Below are 11,483 nucleotides of genomic sequence, written 5' to 3' on the forward strand. Positions count from 1 at the left end.
GCTCTGGGCCTCTGGGGTGAGAACAATGACCATGTAAACAAAGGTCCATCCAGGTTGGAAGGGCTGCCCAGGGTGAGTCAGTCCAGCCATGCAACAACAGAGAGGCTCCCTGAGGACACAGTCCTGAGGGGCAGAGGAGTCCAGGGAGGCTGGACATTGTGCAAGGAGAAATCCTTGAAGGCGCAGGCAGGAACAGACCATACTCATGTGCCCAAAGACGAGCTGGTGAGGAAGCAGAGAGGCTGAGAACTCAGGAAGCTTTGGCTGGGACTTAGAGAAAACACAGAATTTACAGCTTTGCAAGAAAGGCAGCACCGCAGGTGGACGGCAAGGATGTTCTTGGGGCATGCAGGGAGAAAGGCAGAAAGGCAAAGGCCCAGCTGGAACTGAATTTGGCCAACGCCAAAAGGGAGAAGCGAAACTGCTTTTACAAATACATCGGCAACACCGGGAGGAATGAGGACAAACTTTGCTTTTATTGAATTCAGGGAGAAACATTGCAACAAGGGATAAGGAAAACCCTGAGGTGCTGATGCCTTCGCTGGGTGTCCCCACCTCGTGGTGGCCTGCAGCAGCGTCCGACCATCCCTCAGCAGTGACAGAAAGAAAATTACAGCCAAGCAAAAATCATCAAGGAAATAACAACAGCCAATGAAACAGCGTCCAACGAAAGCCTCAGCAGTTCCTATACTAAAATGGGAGGTGAAGAACTATTGGCATGCCTTTATCTTCTTCCTGAAAGTCTTCACCTGAGTTCTTCCCACTATGCCTCTTCCTGGGATGCTTCTCTCTGGGCTTCATAGGCATCCCTGATGTGTTCAATCCATGGCAATTCAGACTTCCTGAATAGGGAAGACCACTGGGAGGAGCCATGGACAGTGTCACAACAGGGACAACACTGGCAGGAAAACCCTGCCCCGTTCTACTCCACATCCTGTGCCTCCTTGTTATCCTTCCTCCCTTTCTCCGGCAGCTTTACACAGAACCTGAGAAAACCAGAAAGGGAGAATAGGCATAAAAAGAGAAGGCAGCTGGTCGTGGAGGTTGTGCTAAGCAGAGCTGCCTGTGCTCTGCCCTGTCTGGGAAGCAGCCGCTGCAGGAGTCGGGAAGTGGCATTTCCAGGGCTGCAAAGCAATGCCGTGTGCAGGGTCAATGGGGAGAAAAAGGCTTCTGGGCATCACATCCCCAGAGGTCCCTGCTCCCAGTCCGTAAGCAGGGAGGTTTGGCCAGGGAGGGCTGCAGCAGGTGCCAGCACCTCTCCCTACTCGGAGGAGGGTGTGTCAGCAGAGCATAAGCAAGGTGGGGAGCCCCAGCAGGGATGGCAACGGCTGCAGTAGCTGGGAATGAGCCCTGGATGCAAAAGGCAACTGGAGAGGATGGGAGTGAGTTCTTCACCAGGCACTGTGGGGACAGAGTGGGGAAAAACAGGGCAGAGCCATCAGCAGACAAGACTATTGTGGGAACAGAGAGGTATTGCTTGTGCTCACAGAAATTTGGGACCGCATCGGAGCCCAGGACATCCATCCCAGCACCGGTGTGGGAAGGGCTGGTTGGGCTGGGAGCTCCTGGCTCAGGAGCTCAGGACCCCCTTTCCTGGGGCTCCCCCAAACGCCATGTGTTTGAAACACAGCCAGGGCAGTGCTGGGCAGCAGCACCTGCGCGGCTGCGGGGCTCCAGGAGGAGTTTCTGTGCACAGCAAAGACTCTTGGTGCCACAGCAGTGCCATGGGCAGGCAGCAGTTACCTTCTCAGGCACAAGATCCTGGTGTGGCCGGGTTGAGAATCAGCTTTAGAAGATACAAGGCATGTCTGGGGATAGAAAATGGGAGATTTGTAACACTGGTTTTCCTGTAATATTCTGCCAAACAGGGGAGGGTGAAAGCTCTCATTGCTGTGTGGCTGAAGGAAGGAGAGCAAAGCAAAGCTGGGCAGAGTGGGGACAGAAGGCAGGACCAGCTTCCCCCAGGCAGGCTGAACCCTGCTGAGCCAGGTACTGTGGAAGCTGCCACAAGCTCCAGGCTTGGAAAAACATCTCCTGTGGTCCCCGGCATGTGCAGGGGCATCTGCAGGGGCACCTGGGGCTCATCACCTGGGCACTCCAGCTACAAGACAGACAGCTGTGTGTGAAGCAAGATATTGGCTTACGTGGAAGAAGACTTTCAGCATCACACCAAGGATAACGAAGAGAGATAACAAAACCACAAACTTGACCATTTCCACTGAGTGCTCTGCTTTCTGTTCAGAGAAAAGGAAAGGAGATCACCATGGTGAGAGGATTACTCCTTCATTCTTCCCTTCCCACAAGGACATGGGCAGCAGTGCCCAGCCAATCTCCTACCTTCCCTACGAGTTTCTTGCCCTCCCCCAAGGCCATGCATCCGGGCATATTCTCTTGCTGACGACACAGGTCCATGTGATCAGAGGCTCCCTGTTTCTCTTGCCTCTCACTGAGTGCCTTTAGAAGCAGCCCGGTCTTTGAGACCATCTTGGCACAGGCCTGTTTCAGCTGGGGCAGGCTGCAGTCCATCCTCAGGGCTTGCTCCATGTGAGCCATGAAGCTCTGCAGGCCTTTGTCCGGCACCAGCAAGCGCAGGTGATGATTGACCGTGGTTTCGAAGGACTCTCCTGGAACTGGCTCAAAGCCTGGACTTCGAGGTCTCCAAGGATTATTGAGAAACTGGGAGCCTTCATCCTCTGTGGTGTCAGGGATCTTCTGGGGGTGCCCTCCTAGAGGGGAATGCTCCCCTTCAGCCGTGGCCTCTCCCCTGGTGCTGGCAGAGGGGCGGCTCTGAACCAATGGGTCAGAGAGAAAATCCAGGTTCCTGTTTAGACCCTGCTCAGCTTTGGTGGCGGTGGCTCTGGGCTCTCCCTCTGCTTTCACAGGGCTCAAGACCTCGTAGAAAAGCTGATTATGTCCCACCCAAAGCTGGCTTCCTCCTTCTTTGGCTGTTTGTGAGAACTGACATAGTACTGCCTTGGATCTTGATCTTCCACCTCATCTCTGAGGTGTCTATCTCCAGACTTGTCATGAGAGGGGTTTAATCCACCAGCTACATCCCAAGGGTTCAGTGCTTGCCAGTTTAAATGTGAGTCCTGCTGCCTGTGATTCCAGCTTGAGGGTGTCTTTTCCAGCACATACTTCAGATTGGCAGGCTGGGAATGATGTGGGACAATGCTTTTCACAGTCTTGATGCCTTCAGCCTTGTGCAGCTTCTTCTTGAGCTTGGTCCTCAGGTCATCAACACTTGTTTTCCCTTTGTACCCCAAGAGACGCTGAGGAGGATAGGAATTGGTCCTGGAATTCTCCAGCCCGCTGCCATCACCCTCAGTGCTCAGGGTCAGGGCAACCGCAAGTGTTACAGTTCCGTGATCTCCCATTGAAGGCTCCTGGCGCTTCAGGCTCAACACTGGGCTCCTGTTCAGCTTTCTGGGTTCTTCCATCTCCATTATTTCTCCCCGTGTCTGTACCAGACTTGTGCAAGCTGGGGAACACCAAGACAGCAGATCAGCGGCTCGGCACAAACACAGGCTCAGAGGTTACCCCGAGCAGCAGGAGCTCGTCTCAAGGCCAGGCAGTGTGAGAGCAGAGTGGGGGATGTGTTGTGGAGAGGAGAAGACCCCTTCAATCCATCCCATTATCCTCCTTTGCTCTGCAGCCATTCCCATCAACAGCAGCAGCTCAAGCTGTTACAGCATATAAAACATTTTCAAAGGGCACCAGAGCTCTGGGGCTGTGCTATGGGAAACCTGGGACTGAGCCAGTGAGAGAATCGAGCTCCCTGGGGACCTTGGAAACCTGGGGCTCTATGTGTTTGCAGAAGTGCAGCCTCGCCCTGCTGTGGATTGATGTTCTCTGCCCTGTGCCCACCTAGAGCAAGACGCTGCTTTGCTGCCCCTGCACAGGCCAGCGAGGGGTTAACAGTGCTTGGTGTTCACCCTGCAGAGAACATGGGGGGCCCGGGCCTTTTCCCTGCACTGGGGCAGTGCAGATCCCAGTGAGCTGTTCCTTCTCCAGACACCATGCGACACAACCCCCAGGAACTTTTCAACCTGAGGTGTTTTGTCCAAGTCCTGTACTCCAAGGGGAGATCAGGACCCCCCAAGACGGAGCAGTACTGCAGCATCTCCCCAGGCTCAAGACAAGTGCCAGATTTGAGCTCCCTCCCAGCCCCTCCGGACACCAACCGCATTGAGGGGCGCTGGTGCTGCACAGCTTCTCGCAGAGGAACTGGATGCTCCTGCACGGGCTCTCGGAGAGGGGACGCTCCTGGCACAGGCAGCAGGCCACCTCCTTGGGCACTTGGCTAAAGACAAGAGGGCAGGATTGCAGGAAGTGCTGGCCACCCAACCCATGGCTCCGAGCCCAACTCAGGGAACACACGGATACCGCGCATGGGGCTTGTGCTTCCCTGTGTGCCACAGCTCTGCAAAAGTCCCCTCACTCCCAATGCAAAACATTCCAAAGGGGATTGTATCCTGCAAAGTGGAACTGCTCCCAAAATACCATGTGACACACAAATGCACCCGCCTGCAGTTCAAACTCCCCTTTGAGCAACCTGCAGCAAGTCACCCAAAAGGTGAAACTATGCCTCTGAGCTGCTGAGTTTGGGCAGGTTCCCAGAAAGAAGCAGCCATTCTTGAGCTTACTGGGCTTCTTCTGGCTTTGTGGCACACGGATTTCTTTCCAAGCAGAGCCCTTGTCCCAGCACTCGGGGCCTACTGGCACCTGGGGCTCCTTTCCCACACACTCACAGGGTTTCCAAGCTCAATGTGGTCTGCAGGAGCAGCAGCAACGTCTGTGGAGTCACTTGGGTGGCACTCAGGTCTCTGCAAGCATTGGAAAGACCTCATTAAATTCTCCAGTGACCTTGCCAGACCTCTGCTCTGAGAGCAAGCCCAGGGCCCTGATGATCGTGCTGCTGTTGGCAGAGGCATCCACTTCTGCCTGATCAAAGAGAAGCCATTCTGGAGCCCAGCTTCTCTCTGCCTTGCCCTGCTCTAAACCAGGCCGTCAGGATCAGGGGGGCAATCCTGCAGCTCTCGTGGCAGACAGATGCCACCAGAAAGGATTGCCCCTCTCCCGACCCTCCTGCTGCCCTCTCCTGAGGGCACCTGCAGTCTCTGAAGGAGGCAGGAGCCTCCAGCTGCTGGCACGAGTACTCCAGCAGGAGTGCAGTTTATTGCCAGAGCCCCGCGGCCTCTCCACAGCCCCAGACCTGCAAGGGCTCTCGTCCCTGAAAGTTTGTGTCCCAGTTCCTGGGTAGCTCTGCAGCTGGGGACACACCAGCACTGCTTGGCTTTTGCCAAGGGGGTAGCCAGGCGTAGCTTTGTCTCCAGCAAATTCAGGCTGGGCAAGAGGAAGGTTTGCTGCTGCACCTCTGCCGTTTTCCTGAGAACAGGGCACTCGAGAGAGACACACATCTCTGTTGATCTGCTCCAAAGGAGCCAAGACTTACAGAGAAGTCACCGAGGGCAGCTTGAAGAAGGCAGCGTCATCAATGACAGCCAGCGGGTTATGGCTGAGGATCCTGAGAAACAAGAGAGCTCTGTCAGGGCTGATGGCAAGGCCGTGAGCTGCGTGTGCCGGGCACGTGGGGATGGCCTGGCTGGTTTCAAGGAAGCCTTGCAGGAGATGAGCAGGGCAGGGGAAAGGCCCTTTCCAGCTGCACGCTCCTGGTGCTCCCCGGCTGACATCCACGGGTGCAATCAGGACTTTCCAGAGGGCAAAGCTGCTCTTGCCTACTGACCCTGCAGAGACACTGCAGAGACTCGTCCTGCCAGGCCTTTAGCCCTGGGACCACTTACAGCTCCTGGAGAAACTGCATCCCATGCCAGGCCTGGAAAGTGCCGCTGCGGATCTGCGTGAGGCCATTCCCAGAGAGGTTTCTGGGGAAAGAGGAGGTCACACAAAGCAATCAGGCCTGTCCTATGGGAAGAGGGGGCAAAGCAGCATCTCTTGGTAGGAAAGGTGCAAATCCAAGGTGGGAGAGGGAGGAAACTGCCGCCTTCTCATTGTTTGTAGCCTGTCCAGGTGGGAAAGTGAAGGGCACAAGTGCTGACGCTATTTCTGTCCCAGGATGCAGCCAAGGCTGCAAGAACTGGCTGCTCTGATGGCTGCTATCTGTGTGGTAACCCCGCTGGGATGTGTCCCCCTGGTGTGGCTCTCCAGCCACCAACACTGACCTCTGCAGCTAAGCTGGGCTCTGAGCAGGGCACATTTAGGGACTGCGAGGAAAAGAGGAAGGAGCATTTTCCAACACAGTGCCCAAGAGAAAGACTGTGCTAAAAAGACCAGAAAGGAACTTGATCACTCACAGAAGCTTCAGGAAAGGCAGTGGCTCAAAAGCGCGTTCCTCAATGGACAGGATCCATTGCCGGACAAATCCCTGTTGCAGTTAGAAGCCCAAATGTCACTTCCATTTGCCCTGTCGCTTTTGCTTGCCTCTGCAGCCTTGATCCCAGCAGGGACAAAGGCCTCATGCCCATGGCTGCAGAGGGGCTGAGCAGCAGGGCCCCAGGAGGGGCAGGCAGGAGCCCCTGGCCGTGGGCAGGGCACGGTGCTTACAGGTGCTTCAGCAGGAACAGCCCCTCCAGGGAATGGCTCTTCACTTCCCGCAGCTCATTGTCCCTGAGCACTCTGCAAGAGGACACAGGGACATTGTGACAGTGGCCACTGGCCAGCAGCAAATGGCATTGTCATGGGAAAGTCTCCTGCAGCAGCTTGACAGAAGCATCCCTTTGGGTCACTGCTGGCATCGTCCCCATTTCTGGCCAGAGCAGGTATTTGCTGCTGGCCGGCTGAAGTTGACCACAGCTTGATCCCTGGGCAAACAGTCACAGGGACAGTGTCCTGGGCTGCAAGGGAAGCGGCTCATGACCTTTTCTTGCCATTCTGGGCAGCCCTGGTAATTCACAGGTCTCCTTGCAGAGCAGGAGTGCTTTGAATTCCAATGGAAACGGGTGGTGTTGGGGCTGCTGCTGCAACCCCAGAGTAAAGGACGGAAAATACCCAAACTCCTGACATTTGCAATGCTGCAGGGCACTTACAAGGTCTCAGTCCATGGGTAGTTCTTCCAGGCTTGTTTTCCAATAGCAGCAATGGAGTTGCTGGTGAAATCTCTGCAAAGAAACCAAAGACCCCTCGGCCCCTCTCAGGAAAACCCATTTCCCTGCCACTCAGCTGCTGAGCTGGAAGCGGGCTTTGCCTGCAGAAGGCCCGGTGTGCCCAGCCTGGCTTCACCCTCCTGCTGAGCTGGGGCCCCCAAACCCCCCCAGTCTCCAGCCAGGGAGTGCCCTGGGTGTCCCACACGGGGTTTGCAGCACCAGGGAGCCAAGGAGGGGCAGCTGCAGGGGTCTGTGGGGCAGAGGGACTCACAGGACTGCGAGGCCTCTCTCAGGCAAAAGGTATGGGTTTTAGAAACAACAGTTCTTTACTGATATATCTACAAGACAAACAAGAACAACATCAGCTATGAACAGATCAGTGACAAGCAGAACGAAACGCAGTCTCAGTCCTTTTGTCCAGTCAGGCCACAGGGTCCTGGTGGAGCGGGGGGTGGAGTGGCTTTTTTCTCAGTCGCGGGAACTGCAGGAGCAGGCAGGTGGTAGCGACAGGGCTGTCCCAGGTGGGAGACGGGTGAAGGAAAAGAAACCTCTGCTCACCATTTGTGTCCCGGTTCTCAGTGCTGTTCTCAGAAGCAGGAAGCTGTAGCAGTGTCGGAGTGCAGGGCCTGGTCGCACCACGGAGAAAGAAAGAAATTCTCTCCTCCGCATTCGGGCCCACCAGCTCCAGTGGCCCAGGAGCTCAGCTCGAGTGGCTCCTCGCAAGGACAAAGCAAGCAAGAATAAAGCAACTTACAGCTATTCATCCCCACCCCCTCTTTTGTCTTGAACAATTAGAAACCAGGGAGTTGCCTGGCCAAGTTACTTTGACATGCTAATGGGAAAAATTCTCTCCACTGAGGGAAAGAGTAAAAAACTCCCCCAACCCCCAACACTGCTGTTCTCATTTCATTTGATATTTCTTCTCCTGTTATTTCTTTGCTGTTACTTGAGTGGGAAGTGCTCCAGTGAATCAGCAACAGTGAGGGAATGCCATCACCCCAGGACAAGGTGCCTGTACCCAGTCACTGCAGTGCATCCCAAGAGCTGACACATTTATCCCTCTGCAGAGAAGGGTGCTGTGGGCAACACGAGCTCAGGACACCCTGAGAAGGCATCAGTACCTCAGGGTTTTCCTAATCCTTTGTGGCAATGTTTCTCCCTGCATTCAATAAAAACGAAAATTGTCCTTTTTCCTCCTGGTGTTGCTGATGTATTTGTAAAAACAATTTCTGTTCTTCCTTATGGCATTGACCAAATTCAGTTTGAGACTGTTGTGGGTTGAGAGGATAAAACACTCATCAAACATCATCAAGGACAAAACAGGCTTAATGATATAAAATGAATTTTTACTAACACAATCAGAGCAGAATAATGAGAAGTAAAATAAGCCCTTAAAAATGCCTTCCCCCCACCCCTCCCTCCTTCCCAGCTCTACCGCCTACCCCAGCAGCACAAGGAAACAGAGAATGGGGGTTATGGTTAGTTCATCACCTGAGGCTTCTCCAGCTCCCAGGAAGAGAAATTGTTACCCTGCTGCACTCTGAGGTACCTCTCATGGGAGACAGTTCTCCAGGAACTTCTCCAACGTGTCTTCATCTCACGAACAGCAGCTCACTGCAAACTTCTGCAACCTGAGACCATCCCACAGGCAATAGTCCTCCCCAAACTGCTGCAACGTGGGTGACACTTCCACAGTTGCAGTCCTCCAAGGAAGGCTGCACCAGCCTGAGAGCAGGATCCCTCTCTCCACGGGTCTCCCACAGGATCACAGCCTTCCCCAGCTATCCACCTGCTCTGCTGTGGGGCTATGCCACAGGATGTAGGTGGATCTCTGCTTCCCTGTGGATCTCCATGGGCTGCAGGGGCACAGCTGCCTCACCATGGTCTCACCATGGCCTGCAGAGGAATCTTGGCTCCAGTGCATGGAGCACCTCATGCCCCTCCGTCTCTACTACCCTTGGTGCCTGCAGGTTGTTCTCCTCATATGTTCTCACTCCTGCTCTTCTCTCGTCAGAATTAAAACTGTGTCAAAACTTCATTTTGCTGTCTTCTTAAATCAGTTACGACAGAGGTGTAATTGCTATGTCTAACTGGCACAGACTTGGCCAGTGGCACATCCATCTTTGGAGCCAACAGGGGGTGATCTTCCAGATACGGTGGAAGATGGAAGCTTCCAGCAAATACTAAGAGAAGGAATTTCGTGACTCTGTGCCCAGGGCTGGAGACGGCCGTGCACCAAGCGCTGCCTCTGCAGCCCTCAGGTTACCACCTGCTCCTCCTTCCCTTGGCCCTCCCTCACACCTGCCTGCCTGCATTGCATGGAGCCTGATGCTTGCATTGCTGTGCCTCCTGCTGACGGGCTGCTGTCATTGAGCAGAATCATCTTCCCAAGCAGGTTTAGTGCACATGCATGAAACCTGCCTTTGTCTAATATGGCTCAGAATAGCCTGAAAATCATGCCAGGGAGTGGAAGACGGGAAACACAGACATCAGGGAGGAATGTCTTCATGAAAAGGATGGTCAGGGCTTGGAAGGGGCTGCCCAAGGACGTGGTGCACACCCCATGCCTGGAGGTGTCCAAGGAACGGCTGGAGGTGGCACTGAGCGCTCTGGCCTGTGTGCCAAGGTGGGGATCGGGCACAGATAGACCTGCTGAACACGGTGTCTTCCATGGTCAGTGACTCTGAGCCTCTGGGAACCTGTGCCCACGGTTGGAGACTGTCCCCCCCCAAGTGCTACCGGAGCCGCCCCGGCCCGAGCTGTTGGCCCGCGCGTTTCTCCTCAGGTCGGGGGGGCCGCTGCAGCCAGAGTCCTGCCTTGCCATGGACCTGGTGACACGCCTCGTGTGCACTCTGCTCCTGCTGGTCCTGCTGCTGGCAGGGGCCCCCTTCCCAGGAGTGGCCAAGGAGCTCTGCCCACAGCCCTGCCACTGCCCACAGCTTGGGCGGCTGGACTGCCGGCACGCCGGCCTGGCCACCGTGCCCCTGGCCAGCTGTCGCCAGGCCCTCGCTGTCCTGTGAGTCCCTCTGCCCCACAGACCCCTGCAGCTGCCCCTCCTTGGCTCCCTGGTGCTGCAAACCCCGTGTGGGACACCCAGGGCACTCCCTGGCTGGAGACTGGGGGGGTTTGGGGGCCCCAGCTCAGCAGGAGGGTGAAGCCAGGCTGGGCACACCGGGCCTTCTGCAGGCAAAGCCCGCTTCCAGCTCAGCAGCTGAGTGGCAGGGAAATGGGTTTTCCTGAGAGGGGCTGGGGTCTTTGGTTTCTTTGCAGAGATTTCACCAGCAACTCCATTGCTGCTGTTGGAAAACAAGCCTGGAAGAACTACCCATGGACTGAGACCTTGTAAGTGCCCTGCAGCATTGCAAATGTCAGGAGTTTGGGTATTTTCAGTCCTTTGCTCTGGGGTTGCAGCAGCAGCCCCAACACCACCCGTTTCCATTGGAATTGAAAGCAAGGAGGGGTGTGAATCACCAGGGCTTCCCAGAATGGCAGGAAAAGGCCATGAGCCGCTTCCCTTGCAGCCCAGGACACTGTCCCTGTGACTGTTTGCCCAGGGATCAAGCTGTGGTCAGCTTCAGCCGGCCAGCAGCAAATACCTGCTCTGGCCAGAAATGGGGACGATGCCAGCAGTGACCCAAAGGGATGCTTCTGTCAAGCTGCTGCAGGAGATTTTCCCATGACAATGCCATTTGCTGCTGGCCAGTGGCCACTGTCACAATGTCCCTGTGTCCTCTTGCAGAGTGCTCAGGGACAATGAGCTGCGGGAAGTGAAGAGCCATTCCCTGGAGGGGCTGTTCCTGCTGAAGCACCTGTAAGCACCGTGCCCTGCCCACGGCCAGGGGCTCCTGCCTGCCCCTCCCTGGGGCCCTGCTGCTCAGCCCCTCTGCAGCCATGGGCATGAGGCCTTTGTCCCTGCTGGGATCAAGGCTGCAGAGGCAAGCAAAAGCGACAGGGCAAATGGAAGTGACATTTGGGCTTCTAACTGCAACAGGGATTTGTCCGGCAATGAGATCCTGTCCATTGAGGAACGTGCTTTTGAGCCACTGCCTTTCCTGAAGCTTCTGTGAGTGATCAAGTTCCTTTCTGGTCTTTTTAGCACAGTCTTTCCCTTGGGCATTGTGTTGGAAAATGCTCCTTCCTCTTTTCCTCGCAGTCCCTAAATGTGCCCTGCTCAGAGCCCAGCTTAGCTGCAGAGGTCAGTGTTGGTGGCTGGAGAGCCACACCAGGGGGACACATCCCAGCGGGGTTACCACACAGATAGCAGCCATCAGAGCAGCCAGTTCTTGCAGCCTTGGCTGCATCCTGGGACAGAAATAGCGTCAGCACTTGTGCCCTTCACTTCCCCTCCTGGACAGGCTACAGACAATGAGAAGGCGGCAG

General features: G+C 55.5%; 1 protein-coding gene across 1 annotated transcript; it reads right to left on the reverse strand.

Annotated features, from left to right (window-relative positions):
• Positions 1 to 780: 780 nt before the first annotated feature.
• LOC117006663 (leucine-rich repeat-containing protein 37B-like) lies at positions 781 to 3,322 on the reverse strand. The gene is made up of 4 exons (XM_033079214.1): positions 2,338 to 3,322; positions 2,145 to 2,234; positions 1,744 to 1,808; positions 781 to 986 (listed from the first exon to the last, which is right to left on the reverse strand). The coding sequence occupies exons 1-4, from the start codon at positions 2,551 to 2,553 to the stop codon at positions 923 to 925; spliced, it is 435 nt and encodes a 144-aa protein (XP_032935105.1). The 5' UTR covers positions 2,554 to 3,322; the 3' UTR covers positions 781 to 922.
• Between the last annotated feature and the right edge of the window lie 8,161 nt (positions 3,323 to 11,483).

The sequence above is a fragment of the Catharus ustulatus genome, chromosome 23 (genome assembly GCF_009819885.2).
Source record: "Catharus ustulatus isolate bCatUst1 chromosome 23, bCatUst1.pri.v2, whole genome shotgun sequence".
Taxonomy (NCBI): Eukaryota; Metazoa; Chordata; class Aves; order Passeriformes; family Turdidae; genus Catharus; species Catharus ustulatus.

Excerpts from the sequence above, each read along its gene's own strand:
- LOC117006663 (XM_033079214.1), bottom strand. The coding sequence starts at position 2,553 with ATGGCTCACATGGAGCAAGCCCTGAGGATGGACTGCAGCCTGCCCCAG. Across the intron at positions 2,235-2,337 it reads GCAAGAAACTCGTAGGGAAG|AAAGCAGAGCACTCAGTGGA; the intron begins GTAGGAGATTGG and ends TTCTCTGAACAG. Across the intron at positions 1,809-2,144 it reads TGCTGAAAGTCTTCTTCCAC|ACATGCCTTGTATCTTCTAA; the intron begins GTAAGCCAATAT and ends TTCTATCCCCAG.